Source organism: Oncorhynchus tshawytscha, linkage group LG32 (genome assembly GCF_018296145.1).
Source record: "Oncorhynchus tshawytscha isolate Ot180627B linkage group LG32, Otsh_v2.0, whole genome shotgun sequence".
NCBI classification, from domain to species: domain Eukaryota; kingdom Metazoa; phylum Chordata; class Actinopteri; order Salmoniformes; family Salmonidae; genus Oncorhynchus; species Oncorhynchus tshawytscha.
In genome coordinates, this window is record NC_056460.1 from 11,321,281 (window position 1) to 11,335,716 (window position 14,436).

A 14,436-nucleotide genomic window follows, 5' to 3' on the forward strand; every position below is an offset into this window, starting at 1 on the left:
TTGCAGCCTACTGTTATTTAAATTATTTTGCATGTCCTGTCTGTCATTGTTACATATGCCAATAGCACACACCAGGAAAAGTGAGTTAAACATTATTTATGTCCATATAGAGTACCCCTTGTGGTTCAAGAGGCAAAATATTCTTTAAGTTGTTGTTATACCTGTGACACTGTGATAACTACAGTAGCCATTACTTTCTTTACGACAATGTATACATATACAAAGAGGCTGTTGTGGAAATTCTTACACAGGGACACTCAAAGTCAGTCTTAATATGAATCATTGTTTATTGTCAGCGTGCTGGAGAGGTTCCAACCAACTCAATGCACCATAGTACACATGTCAATCAGGAGCTCTGCTTGGGCAGTCCCAGCAGTTGTCTTATATACGGCCATACACATATAACATAATTCATTAATCATTACCGTTTCAGTCCTGTGACAGACCAATACTGGTTCACAACATGTGACAGACCAATACTTCACGAGGTACTGTTCTCAAAATAAGGTCTGGGCATACTGCCAAATTGCAGCTACCGATAGTGAGGATTTGTTCAGTCAGCCACTTGCATGAACACAGAAATTGGTTTATAGAACAGCACATGAATAGAACACAGAAATGACTTATAAGAAAAGCACTAACATTAAAATTGCCATTACAAAGGCAGTCCCCACCTTTGCCTGGATGTTAAGGATGTTGCTCTGGGTGGCTATTCCACAAGAGCAACAGAACAGCCACCAACTCCTTGAGACAAATCAAATGCTCCTTTCGACCTGCATCCTGTGGTGCCTCACAGAGACTGGAGAACAGCCAGCAACACTGCCCCCACACCACTCTCCACCACTTCTCTCCCAGGAACTGCATGCAGATACACTGAGCTATGCCCAAACTGTACGCAGTCAAAGAGGCCCAATGCAGATTTGGGAGTCACACTGCCCTCCGCACCGCCCTCCTCAATTCCCGCCACAACTTCTCTCCCAGACTAGTTTTGGTTACCCTCCCTGCTCCCATCATCAGGACAGGCCCGAGACACTCCTGCCCCCCACGGAAGCCCCAACCCTGCAACAGGAGCCACACCAAGGCCTCGTGTGCACACCCAGAATGCAGCACTGGCAGCCACTCCAGTCCTCTGTAGCAGCTCCACTCCTTTGGTGGGAGCTTCATCTGGGTGGACTGAGCTCTGTCAACACTGCTCTCCCAGTTCCCGGCCCAGCCCCTGCATACAGGGACTTATGGGACGACTGCCAAATGCTCCGTTTGTTCAGCTCACGCTGTTGCCTGGGGCCTTGGCAAAGTCTCAGCTCACTCAACAAATAGCTGCAGATGACCAATGCAAATGGCCTGTTAGCTCTTATGGGACGAAGCTGAATACGCCCTCTGACTTTAAATCTCTTAGGGGGCTTGGGCTAATGCGCCTAAATGTGCGAAATATGATTTAAAAAATGGACACACTTGACATTTGAGTACAAGACTAGTGACATTCTGGTTCTCTCTGAAACATGGTTACATGGTTCTGTCTCTGATAAAGACATTGAAGTAAATTATTCTAATGTATTTAGATGTGACAGATTACAAAAGGGGGAGTGGCCATATATGTCAAATCTAACTCAAGGTGTCATAAGAAAAAAAATTCCCCCCTCCCCAACATAAAAAATATTTTCACTTGACCCACCCCTTTTACTGTAAGATACATTTAACACCCTCCCCCCTCATAGTATGAACTAAAAATAATGTTTATGACCACAAGTAACAATAACTGTAGTGACCCTGTGTTCATAAATGTTGATATTTGCCCCTTCAGAATAGTTTTGTAGTACAGTTGATGCCATGCAGGGCTACTAGGACTGACCCCATTTTGGTCGACTGAGATTTCTCTGGGTTGAGAGGTCTCAAATATACAGTATCAGTCAAAAGTTTGGACACACCTACTCATTCAAGGATTTTCCTTTATTTTTTTACATTTTTTTTACATTGTAGAATCATTGTGAAGATATCATAGCCACCCTTTGCCTTGATGACAGCTTTGCACATTCTTGGCATTCTCTCAACCAGCTTCACCTGGAATGCTTTTTCAACAGTCTTGAAGGAGTTCCCACATATGCTGAGCACTTGTTGGCTGCTTTTCCTTCATGCTGCGGTCCAACTCATCCCAAACCATCTCAATTGGGTTGAGGTCAAAAACATCCTGTGGCGGACTGCAATAGCATCGAATAGTCCCCGCGATATGCAACTGTTCAAGGAAGTCAGGATCCAATACACAAGTCAGTCAGGAAAGCAAAGGCCAGCTTTTTCAAACAGAAATTTGCATCATGTAGCTCTAACTCCAAAAAGTTTTGGGACACTGTAAAGTCCATGGAGAACAAGAGCACCTCCTCCCAGCTACCCACTGCACTGAGGCTAGGTAACAAGGTCACCACTGAAAAATCCATGAGAATCGAAAATTTCAAGAAGCATTTCTCCACAGCTGGCCATGCTTTCCTCCTGGCTACCCTGGCCAACAGCTCCCCCCCTCCCCCCTGCAGCTACTTGCCCGAGCTTCTCCTTCACCCAAATCCAGATAGCAGATGTTCTGAAAGAGCTGCAAAACCTGGACCCATACAAATCAGCTGGGCTAGACAATCTGGACCCTCTCTTTCTAAAACTATCCGCTGCCATTTTTGCAACCCCTATTACCAGTCTGTTCAATCTCTCTTTCGTATCGTCCGAGATCCCTAAAGATTGGAAAGCTGCCGCGGTCATCCCCTTCTTCAAGGGGGTGACACTCTAGACCCAAACTGTTATAGACCTATATCCATCCTGCCCTGCCTCTCTAAATTCTTTCAAAGCCAAGTTAATAAACAGATCACTGACCATTTCGAATCCCACCGTACCTTCTCCGCTGTGCAATCCGGTTTCCGAGCTGGTCACGGGTGCACCTCAGCCACGCTCAAGGTACTAATGATATCATAACCGCCATCGATAAAAGACAGTACTGTGCAGCCATCTTCAAGGCTTTTGACTCTCAATCACCGTATTCTTATCGGCAGACTCAATAGCCTTGGTTTCTCAAATGACTGCCTCGCCTGGTTCGCCAACTACTTTGCAGACAGTTCAGTGTGTCAAATCGGAGGGCCTGTTGTCCAGAACTCTGGCAGTCTCTATGGGGGTACCATAGGGTTCAATTCTCAGACCGACTTTTTTCTCTGTATATATCAATGATGTCGCTCTTGCTGCTGGTGATTCCTTGATCCACCTCTACGCAGACGACACCATTCTGTATACATCTGGCCCTTATTTGGACGCTGTGTAAACTAGCCTCCAAATGAGCTTCAATGCCATACAGCACTCCTTCCGTGGCCTCCAACTGCTCTTAAACGCTAGTAAAACCAACGCTTGTTTATTCCATGTGTAACTCTGTGTTGTTGTTTGTGTCGCACTGCTTTGCTAGCTTACCTGGTTAAATAAAGGTGAAATTAAAAGGTTGGGTGATTGTGGAGGCCAGGTCATCTGATGCAGCACTCAATTCGACCATGAAGGCCTGATTCACTCAGTCTCCTCTGAACAGTTGATGTTGAGATGTGTCTGTTACTTGAACTCGGTGAAGCATTTATTTGGGCTGCAATCTGAGGTGCAGTTATTATAAGTTATAATAACTTATCCTCTCCCGCAGAGGTAACTCTGGGTCTTCCTTTCCTGTGGCAGTCCTCATGAAAGCCAGTTTCATCAAAGTGCTTGATAGTTTTTGCAACTGCCTCAGTTCAAAGTTCTTGAAATTTTCCAGATTGACTGACCTTCTTGTTTTTTTTTTTGTAACAGTATTTTTATTGGAATTTCACAATTTTCACCCATATTAAGAGATACAACAACAGACAAAGCACACAGAACAAAAACAAGAAAAACAGCACCCACTTACACATATCTACGTGCATATATATACACATACATATACCCATGCATATACACACACATACGCATACATACACGCACGCACACACATATACACACCCATACATACGTACACCATTTTCCTCTTCCCGCTCGGTGCTTCTCTCACCCCATCACCATCATTGCGTCTCTCAATACATACATTTTAAACAAACTTACAAACTGAAATTAAACAAAAAAGCTCAGTTTAAACCAAGAGGTTAGGTTCCACACATGGAACGTACAGTGTAGTTCTGAAATACATAGATCCCCGCCATTCTAAGAGAATCCTTGCAGCATAATAGCTGATACCTCAGGTTCTAGGTAATTTAGATAAGGTTCCCATACTTTGTAGAACTGGTCTGTTTTAGAATGCAATGTACATGTCAGATATTCCAGAGGCACCCATTCAAATAGTATCTTATGCCAATCTTTAATAGAAGGAACCTTATCACTAATCCACTGTAAAAGGATGTTTTTCCTCGCTGCGAAGGTAAGGATGTTGTAAAGCCTCCTTTTACAGACAGAAGTAACATGCCTACTAGGGAGACCTAACAGTAAAGAAACTGGGTCCAATTCTAGATCAACCCCTAGGATCTTTTCAATTTCTTGCAGAACACCAGACCAGTATCTTTGTATTTTGGTACATGACCATAAACAATGTGTTAGGGTGCCTGTATCAGTTTTGCATTTAAGACACTGAGGGGAAGAGGAAGTGGGGCTAAAAGCATGTCTGCGATTTGTGTATTATTCTTAATTGGATTGCTCTAGTACGGTTACATATAGATATTGTTTTTGCATATCTCCAAATGTCCTCCCACATCTCTTCGTCAATAGTAACAGACAATTCTTTCTCCCACACTTGTTTCACCCTCCGTGTGTTGACAGCAGAAAAATACCTTAAAGTATCATAAAACAAACTTACAGACATTTTCCTTTGTGGGAAAAAAGCATTCTTTCAATGACAGACACATCAGGGTTACCAATTAAGGTGGTGCTCTTCAGAATATAATGTCTTACTTGTAGGAAGCGGAAAAAGTCCTGCTTTGGGAGTCGATATTTCTCGACCATCTGCTCAAATGACAACAAAATCTTATCAGCAAATAAGTTATTTAGCCTGCGTATGCCCTTATTAAGCCATAAGTTAAAGCCAGCATCCAGCAATCCTGGACTGAAATCTGGGTTGTTAAGAATTGGGTTAAGAGCAGAGGTTAGTTTGGACCTTCCCAGGAAGCGTTGAACTGACCTCCATACTTTGAGTGTGTTAAGTGTAACGGGATTATTGCAGTGATCTTCTACAGACTTGAAACTTCTGAAAAATAAAAGATCCTGTAAGGGGTATTTTGAAAGAGAAGTCTCAATGTCTAACCAAATAGAGGAGTCATCATTTGTGATCCAGTCAGAAATATAACAAAGGTGGGCACACCATTGATAGAACCTGATATTGGGCAGGTCCAAGCCGCCCATAGAACTTGGCAGCTGCAATATTGCCATCTTAAGTCTTTGCTTGCGTTTACTCCATATAAAGGAACTTAGCCATCCATTTACATCCTTTATTACCTTATTGGAGAGTAATACTGGGATCATTTGGATTGGGTAAAGTAGTCTAGGTAAAATGTTCATTTTCAAGAGGGATATTCTACCCAACCAAGAAATCGGGAGAGAGTTCCAGCGATCCAGATCCTGTCTTATTGTATCAAACAAGGGAACAAAATTGGCTTTGTACATTAGCTGGAATTTAGGAGTTACAAATATACCCAGATACATGAAACCTGAGGGAGACCATTTAAAAGGGAAGGGGGGAGAAGTATTAGGTACAGAGTGTAGGCTACCAAGTGGCATAGCCTCTGACTTAGTAAGGTTAATCTTGTAGCCTGAGAATTCGCTGAATAATTCAATAATATTAATAAGAGATGTAATTGAAGTCTCGGGACTAGAGATGAATATCAGGACATCATCAGCATACAAGCTTATTTTATGGTGAACATCACCAATGAGCAGCCCCTGTATAGTAGGCGTTACCCTGATGGCCTCGGCCAGTGGTTCCATAACGAGTGCAAAGAGGAGGGGGGATAAAGGACAGCCCTGTCTGGTACCTCTGTGTATAGAGAAGCTATTTGACCGTAGCCCATTAGTAAGGACAGCAGCCTGAGGATCATCATATAAAACTTTCACCCATTTTATAAAGTTGTCCCCCAGACCAAATTTATTTAGAGCAAATAATAGGTAAGACCACTCCACACGATCAAATGCTTTCTCAGCATCTAGGGAGAGCACAAGACCATCCACAGCACTTTGTTGGTAGGCTTGAATTACATTAAGAAGCCGCCTGACGTTGTTGCATGACTTCCGGCCCCTAATGAAGCCAGTTTGGTCTCCTTTCACAATTAGTGGCAGTGAGTCCTCTAATCTTGTGGCTAGAATTTTAGAAAGCAATTTTCTATCCACATTCAGAAGGGAAATTGGTCTGTATGAGGAACAAGACTCTGGACATTTTCCCTTTTTGAGAATATGTGAAATGTTGGCTTCTCTCAGCGTTTGAGGGAGTTGGTCATTTGAAAATGAGTGGTTAAACATATCACGCAATGGCTCAAGGATCAGGCCATGGAACTCTTTATAGAACTCACTACAAAACCCGTCTGGTCCTGGGGCTTTACCATTTTGCAGATTCTTAATTGCGAACATTATCTCTTCCTTGGTAATAGGGGCATTAAGGAGGGACCTCTGCTCTTCGGAGATAGTAGGGAGCTCAATCTTACAAAAGAAGTTCTCCATTAATTTGGGTGCATCCTTTGGCAGTTCTGAGGCATAAAGGTTTGTATAAAATTTCTTAAATGAGTCACTTATCAATTTATTTTCATATAAATGATTACCATCAGAATCAGTAATAGTAGCAATTGACTGAGAGTCAGACCTCTTTTTAGCTAGGTATGCCAAGTACTTTCCTGGCTTATCGCCATGTTCATATAGCTTTTGCCTGACAAATCTCATTTTCTTTTCAGCGTCCTGTGTTAGGAGAGAGTCTAACGTTGATCTAATGACTGATATTTCCTTTAATAGGGCAGGAGTGGGCGTTTTAATGTAGTCCTTCTCTTTAGTTCCTAATTCACCCTCTAACATTTTTTGCTTTTCCCGCTTTTTCCATCTCTTAGTAGCTGTGTATGACATAATCAGACCCCTGGCATACGCTTTACAGGTCTCCCAAAGGAGCGAGGGGTTATCTGTTGATTGAGAGTTAATAGAGAAAAATGCTTTAAACTCTGTTATAAAATATGATGTGAATGTATGGTCTTTAAGAATGGTTGTGTTCAACCTCCAATGTCTTGACCGATTGAATGCCCCGTTGAGTTTTATGTCCAGGATCACCTCAGCATGATCAGATATGACTATGCTTCCTATCCTAGCGGATAAAACAGACTGCAAAGACGTCTTGGGCATAAAAAAAATAATCTATTCTAGTCTGACATCCATGAGGTGCAGAGAAAAAAGTGAACTCTGTTGGAGGGATGGAAAGCTCTCCAGACATCCGCATACCCCAGATCATCACAAATAACTTTAAGTGACTTAGCTTGAGGAGAGAGTGAAGCTATACCACTGGGAAACTTATCAATAAGGGGGTTCAACAAGCAGTTAAAATCTCCTCCAACCACTGCAGTGTCTGAGTTTAATTCTGAAAAGTCTAGAAATGCCTTAGTGAGGAAATCAGGGGGGTGAGCAGGGGGGAAGTAAATATTCATTATGGAAATGTTCTGCCCTTGTAAAGTACCATTAATTATAACAAAGCGACCAAATCTATCTTTCACACAATTCAAGACCTTAAGTGGTAAGTTCTTTTTCACCAGAATTGCTACACCTCTACTTCTGGATGTAAATGATGAGAAAAACACTTGACCAAACCCTCCTTGTTGTAATTTCAGGTGCTCCTTATCATCCAAATGAGTTTCTTGCAACAGGGCAATATCAATATTTTCTTTTTTCAAAAAAGACAGTACTTTCTTCCTTTTAATGGGGTTATGGCTCCCTCTAATGTTCCACGTACATACACGCAGTCTGTTATCTGCCATTGTATCTTGACCATTCAATATCCAGACTGGATCCTACTGTAAAAGTGGGGTGGTACCTTTTTCCATGTGTTGAACTCTCCTCTATCTCACTGAGCATAAACAAAAAATATGAACCCTGAACTCGAACTATACTAAACCCAAAAATTAAACATGTAAAAATCCAAAATGGGTTTTTCCCACTAGCTAACATGCAGGGGATTTCAACTCTCCAATGTAGACTCTTAAGTCCGCATTGCCGCTCAATAGCCTCATCCTTTATATATATGGAAAAGAAAATCAATAGAAGAAGATTGAGGCTCTTCCACCTAAAACCAAGCCTGGGCACCAATATGGATTCACACATATCTCAGCCTGAGCTATAGCGGCTATTACTTTAGCAAGAAAAATAATAAAGATACGAATATTATTGAGCCGGAGTACGTGAGGACTCACACCACTGTTTCATGATCAGATTCAACCAAAAATAAACAAAGTTATTCAATGCTGTGGAGGTGCAGCTTAAAGTTATTTACCCGAGAGAGTCAATAAACGCAGCAGCCTCTTCAGGTGTGTAGAGCTTTTTAGGTGATCCATTGACCATAATCTTCAATGTGGCCGGGTACAACAGTGCGTAGTCCAGCTTCATTCTCCTGAGTCGAGCCTTCGCCTCATCAAACGCTTTGCGTCTTCGTACAACCGCTGTGGAATAATCATTGAAGAATGAGACCTTTGGACCTTTATGTTGACTACCATCAGAGCCGATGTTTCTAGCCGCATCCATGACGCGCTGCTTGTCGGTGAAGTTGTGGAACTTTATAACCACCTGCCGTGGGCGCTGATTGGGACCGGGTATCGGTGCTTGAGAGCGATGGGCTCTGTCCAGCTTCACCCGACCAGCCTTAGTGTCCATTTGTAGGTAACCAGGGATCCATTCCTCAAAGAATTTTACTGAACGTGTCCCTTCAGAATTTTCCGGGAGTCCCACAACACAAATATTGCATCTGCGTCCTCGATTATCCAAGTCGTCAATGTGCTCCGCCATTTCGCGCACCTGTTTCTCAAGCGCTTTTATCTTAGCGTCCATAGATGTGGTTGAAGTTTCCACTGCAGCAATTCTCCCTTCCGCCTCAACAACACGTTTCACAACGCTCTGTATTTCAGCTGAATGGCCTGCTATTGCTTCCAAGACCGTTCTTATCTTAGCATCGAACACTTTAGTCATGTTATCAGTCATCTTTTGAATCATCAGGTCCATTGTGCCTGGATCCGCAATGGTGTTAGCTTCGCTAACGTTAGCTAGCTCCTCATGCACATCCACAGGGGTGGTGGTTTTGGTCGACTTCTTAGTAGTTCTATTGGGCATGTTGTCGGAGATTTTTGCGAAATAGTCGTCAAGACTCATTATATGGTAACTTATTTATCCAATTCTACCACTTTTTCAAGCTAGGAGATTAATGTAAGAATATAAATTTACGAATGCCACGAGAGCTCGCTGAAACACCGTGTTCTCTCTACGGCGCCATTTTGTCCCCCCGACCTTCTTGTTTTAAAGTAATGATGAACTGTCGTTTCTCTTTGCTTATTTGAGCTGTTCTTGCCATAATATGGACTTGGTCTTTTACCAAATAGGGCTATCAAGTGTATACCCACCCTACCTTGTCACAAAACAACTGATTGACTCAAATGCATTGAGAAGGAAAGAAATCCACAAATTAAATTTTAACAAGGCACAACTGTTAATTGAAATGCATTTCAGGTGACTACCTCATGAAGCTGGTTGAGAGAATGCCAAGACTGTGCAAAGCTGTCATCAAGGCAAATGGTGGCTACTTCGAAGAATCTCACATATAACATATATTTGGATTTGTTTAACACTTTTTGGTTAATACATGATTTCCGTATGTGTTATTTTATAGTTTTGATGTCTTCAATATTATTCGACACTGTATAAAATAGTCAAAATAAAGAAAAACCCTTGAATGAGTAGGTGTCCAAACATTTGACTGGTACTGTATTTTTCTTTTCATGGTACACAAGACACCCATGTGACGCCTGTCTCAGTGGACTAATCCATTTCTGAGGCTACGGGATGGGACAGTCCATCACTCTAAATTCCCTGTCTTAGGTCAGTTAGGATCACCACTTTATTTTAAGAATGTGAAATGTTAGAATAATAGTAGAGAGAATGATTTCTTTCAAGTTTTATTTCTTTCATCACATTCCCAGTGGGTCAGAAGTTACACTCAATTAGTATTTGGTAGCATTGCATTTAAATTGTTAACTTGGGTCAAATGTTTCGAGTAGCCTTCCACAATAAGTTGGGTGAATTTTGGCCCATTCCTCCTGACAGAGCTGGTGTAACTGAATCAGGTTTGTAGGCCTCCTTGCTCGCACACACCTTTCAGTTCTGCCCACACATTTTCTATGGGATTGAGGTCAGGGCTTTGTGATGGCCACTCCAGTACCTTGACTTTGTTGTCCTTAAGCTATTTTGCCACAACTTTGGAAGTATGCTCGGGGTCATTGTCCATTTGGAAGACCCATTTGCGACCAAGCTTTAACTTCCTGACAGATGTCTTGAGATTGTTGGTCCCATATATATACCCCTTAATTTTCCTTCCTTGTGATGCCATCTATTTTGTGAAGTGCACCAGTCCCTCCTGCAGCAAAGGACCCCCACAACATGATGCTCCCCGTGCTTCACGGTTGGGAGGCGTTTTTTTTGCTTGCAAGTCTCCCCCTATTTCCTCCAAACATAACGATGGTCATTATGGCTAAACAGTTCTTTTTTTGTTTCATCAGACCAGAGGACATTTCTCCAAAAAGTATGATGTTTTTCCCCATGTGCAGTTTTATGACGGTTTCGGAGCAGTGGCTTCTTCCTTGCCGAGCTGCCTTTCAGGTTATGTCGTGTGGCGTACAGCAAGTCAGCCACCAGGGGGAGACTTGTCGAGGCCTGGTGACAGACGGTGTATTAGTCACGAGGCGATGGCTCCATCTGCTGGATGTGCCAGGTCTCGACGGGTTCTCTGGCCAGGACTAATTGGCGCTGATTGGGAGTTGGTGAGTAATGGAATTATCATCAAATGTCATAGAATGCAACCACAAATGCGGGGGTTTAGCAGTTCAACTTCAGGTCCAATGCAGCTTTTCACAATATCAAATCATTTCTGAAAACAGTTATGTACCTTATTATAATTGTTTCAATTAAAACGTTTTTTTTTTTAAACAATTATGCAACAATTATGCTAGGAGTGGCCTGAGTAGGAGAAGAAAACTGAAAACGAAACCTGTTATTGGCAGAGAGGTTTGGAACTGTCTTATTTATTGGTCTATTAACTCATTTACCGTTTGGTGACGTCACTAGCCAGGCCAAAACTCCATCCCACCAAAACAGGCAGAAATTGCAGGCGGTCTTTTAAAACAGCTCTTACACTAAAGGAGCATTATTTAAATTTTCACACCTGCACAATTTTACTCCAACCATTTATTGTGGAAATATATATAAAACATTTAAATCGCGTTTTTGACTCCGCTGAACATTTAAAAGAAAAAAGGATGGTGATCTGCACATCGTACACTTGAGAATACCAGGTTGGGCAAAAAAATGAATCAGGTGGCAATGCAACCATGCTTTCAGTAGGAAAGCATTTTCTGGTTATAGACAGTTTTGAGGTGAGTGAATATATTAACCAGAAAAATGGCAGACTTGAAAGTGTCTGATTTGTTAACAATTATAAAACAACCAACAGACGTTATACACGACAAGCCTACAGTTGCATTCATTGAGAGACACACACACTATATTTCCCTGCTTTCAAACACACACACAGAAAGAGAGAGATCATTAATTATGTGTTTTTTCATTAATTAGATACATGTATTTGTTCTTTGAGAGGGAAATCCCGTTTTACTGTACTTTCGGTTTCAATTCAGGCATTCCAGACTACACACCGAACCGCAATGGCGTTACTACATGAAGAACTTCTTACAGATATAGGAAAATATCTCACATGTTCAATATGCCTTGACATTTTCACTGATCCAGTGACTTTAACTTGTGGCCACAGTTATTGCATGAAATGTTTAGAGGATTGTCTACGTGGAAGAGCGAAGACGAAGAAGGATTGTCCCGATTGCAGAGGAAAAATTCGACCAGGTTTTAAACTGTATAAAAATGTTACACTTTGTAACATCGTGGATGTTCATTACAACCATGAACGTTTTGCATCCACTGAAGAATTTACAAAAGGACATGAAATGGAAGCAGTAAGTTATTATATATATATATTTTTTAAATGAACAGACTGGGCTTATTGACTCGATCAACGTCGCTACATAATAACACGCAATTTTAAATAGGAATGAACCAGGTTGGAGGATTCACTTTTATTTATTTTACCATAAACAAGTGCACAACTGTAAATAACTTTATACTAGTTATCAAATAGTATAAATAGTTTAATTGTATTATATGATATTACATTATATAATTGTCAGGACTTCAATAAGGATAAAGCTGAAGAATGTGAGGCCTCACACTCACAACAGACTGATATCAACAGACCATCTGAGCTTGGAGGTACTATACAACAGCAACAGGTAAACATTCCCGATACAGTATTTACAGTAGGCTACAACTTCCTCCTTAGTCGGTATTCTTTTTTAAAGATTATATTTTTTAAAGATCATTTTCATGCTCCTGTGTTGTGTTATCTTGTCATATAGATGGAGGACCCTGTTGTTATAAATGACACAAGCTCAGAAGTGACAGATGACCAGTGTCCTGATGTAACAGCCTCCCATGATGGCCGGGTTCAGGAGTTGCCCATCTCCCCTCCCTCAAATGACAGATACAGTGCTGAAGGTAGACTGTAGAATTTGTCCTATTCTCGAGCCTCATTTGAATATTACTCCTTATAATGTACTGAATACTCTAAATATAATGTGCTATTTTCACCAATCAACCACTAGATGGGGTAGCCTATATACAGTATAGCCATTCAATGATATCTGTGTCATTAGAGTACATCAGATACCAGTGGTGTAAAGTACTTGAATAAAAATACTAGCAGGACAGGAAAGTGGTCAAATTCACACATTTATCAAGAAAACAAACCAGGTCATCCCTACTGCCTCTGATCTGGTGGACTCACTAAACACATACTTTGTTTGTAAATGATGTTGGAGTGTGCCCCTAGCTATCCGTAATTTAAAAACAAAAAAATGGTGCTGTCTAGTTGGCTTAATATAAAGAATTTGACATGATTTATACTTTTACTTTTGATACTTAAGTATATTTTAGCAATTACTATTAATTTTTATACTTAAGTATATTTAAAACCAAATAATTGTAGACTTTTACTCAAGTAGTATTTTACTGGGTGACTTTCACTTTTACTTCAGTCATTTTCTATTAAAGGAAAACTCCACCAAAAACTATCTTTTGGTATTTGCTAAATGCATCATACAGGGATGATTTTTGTATTTGCTGACAAGCAAAACATTGCCGGTCTTTGTCAACAATGAACTAATGAAACAAATACCAAAATATCGTTTTTGGGTGAAATTTTCCTTTTAGGTATCTTTACTTTTACTCAAGTATGACAGTTAGGTACTTTTCTCCATCATGGTCATATACAATAGGCTGAAAACTTTAGTACATTCATCTAATGACTTCAAGCTAACATTTTGTCCATATCTGGCCATGTCTGTCAGCAGGCTTCGGCCCTCCACCCCATCCCCTGCCTGGGGCCAGCTTCTCCTGGCTCACCTTCAACCCAGCCCAGGGCCACAGGTGCCTGACCTTCCTACCCAATGAGCACAAAGTGGTGACCAAGAGGACGTCCTCTGCATGCCACGACGGCCGCTTTGACATCAGCCAGTGGATGGCGGAGCAGGAGTTCAGCGAAGGCTGCCACTATTGGGACGTGGATACGTCGGCGAGCGTGGGCTGGGCTGTCGGGGTTTCCTACTCCAGCATTGGCCGCAGAGATCAGATGGGTCGCACAGCCAACTCCTGGTGCCTGGAGTGGAGCAGGGACAAGCTGTGCTACTGGCACGATAACATAGGGGTGTTTATCAAACATGGCTGCCCCAGTATCGTTAGACTGGCTCTGGATGTGACGAATGGGATCTTGTCGTTTTATAGCCTGTCTGACAGTCAGACTCTGCTGCATTGTGTGGAGGAGGGATTCACAGAGCCAGTGAGGCCAGTCTTCTGGCTGTTTGGGCTGAAGCTAAACAATGCTCTGTCCTTTCCTCCTTGGGTGTCATAAGGTGATGTGAGGATGGGGACAACATAAAGAGTTGTCTGTTTATCAATGAGATAAATAGAATAATTTTTTTATTCATGAATATATCTAGCACAATATTCCTATTAGATGTCAAAATAAAATGACAATCACCTATATGTTTGTATGTTGCTTTTTTTATTTCACCAAAAGAATGTATGGAGTTTTGCGTTGTTGTAGTAGCTGTACAATATTTG

The 14,436-nt window shown here is 41.5% G+C and overlaps 1 protein-coding gene across 4 annotated transcripts; it reads left to right on the forward strand.

The window, feature by feature from the left end:
* The first annotated feature begins 11,310 nt into the window (after positions 1-11,310).
* Positions 11,311-14,358, forward strand: LOC112230297 (tripartite motif-containing protein 65). 4 transcript variants are annotated; one of them, XM_024396531.2, is made up of 5 exons: positions 11,311-11,621; positions 11,883-12,215; positions 12,447-12,548; positions 12,675-12,813; positions 13,665-14,358. In XM_024396531.2, the coding sequence occupies exons 1-5, from the start codon at positions 11,577-11,579 to the stop codon at positions 14,222-14,224; spliced, it is 1,179 nt and encodes a 392-aa protein (XP_024252299.1). In that variant the 5' UTR covers positions 11,311-11,576; the 3' UTR covers positions 14,225-14,358. The 4 variants fall into 4 exon arrangements, with proteins under 4 accessions (XP_024252299.1, XP_024252301.1, XP_024252303.1 ...); XM_024396533.2 differs by having other exon boundaries at positions 13,668-14,358; XM_024396535.2 differs by having other exon boundaries at positions 12,017-12,215.
* Positions 14,359-14,436: the final 78 nt, after the last annotated feature.

Bases quoted from the DNA above. Each gene is read 5' to 3' on its own strand.
- LOC112230297 (XM_024396531.2), top strand. From the start codon at position 11,577: ATGCTTTCAGTAGGAAAGCATTTTCTGGTTATAGACAGTTTTGAG. The intron at 11,622-11,882 runs GTGAGTGAATAT...GTTTCAATTCAG, and splicing joins TGGTTATAGACAGTTTTGAG to GCATTCCAGACTACACACCG. The intron at 12,549-12,674 runs GTAAACATTCCC...CTTGTCATATAG, and splicing joins GTACTATACAACAGCAACAG to ATGGAGGACCCTGTTGTTAT.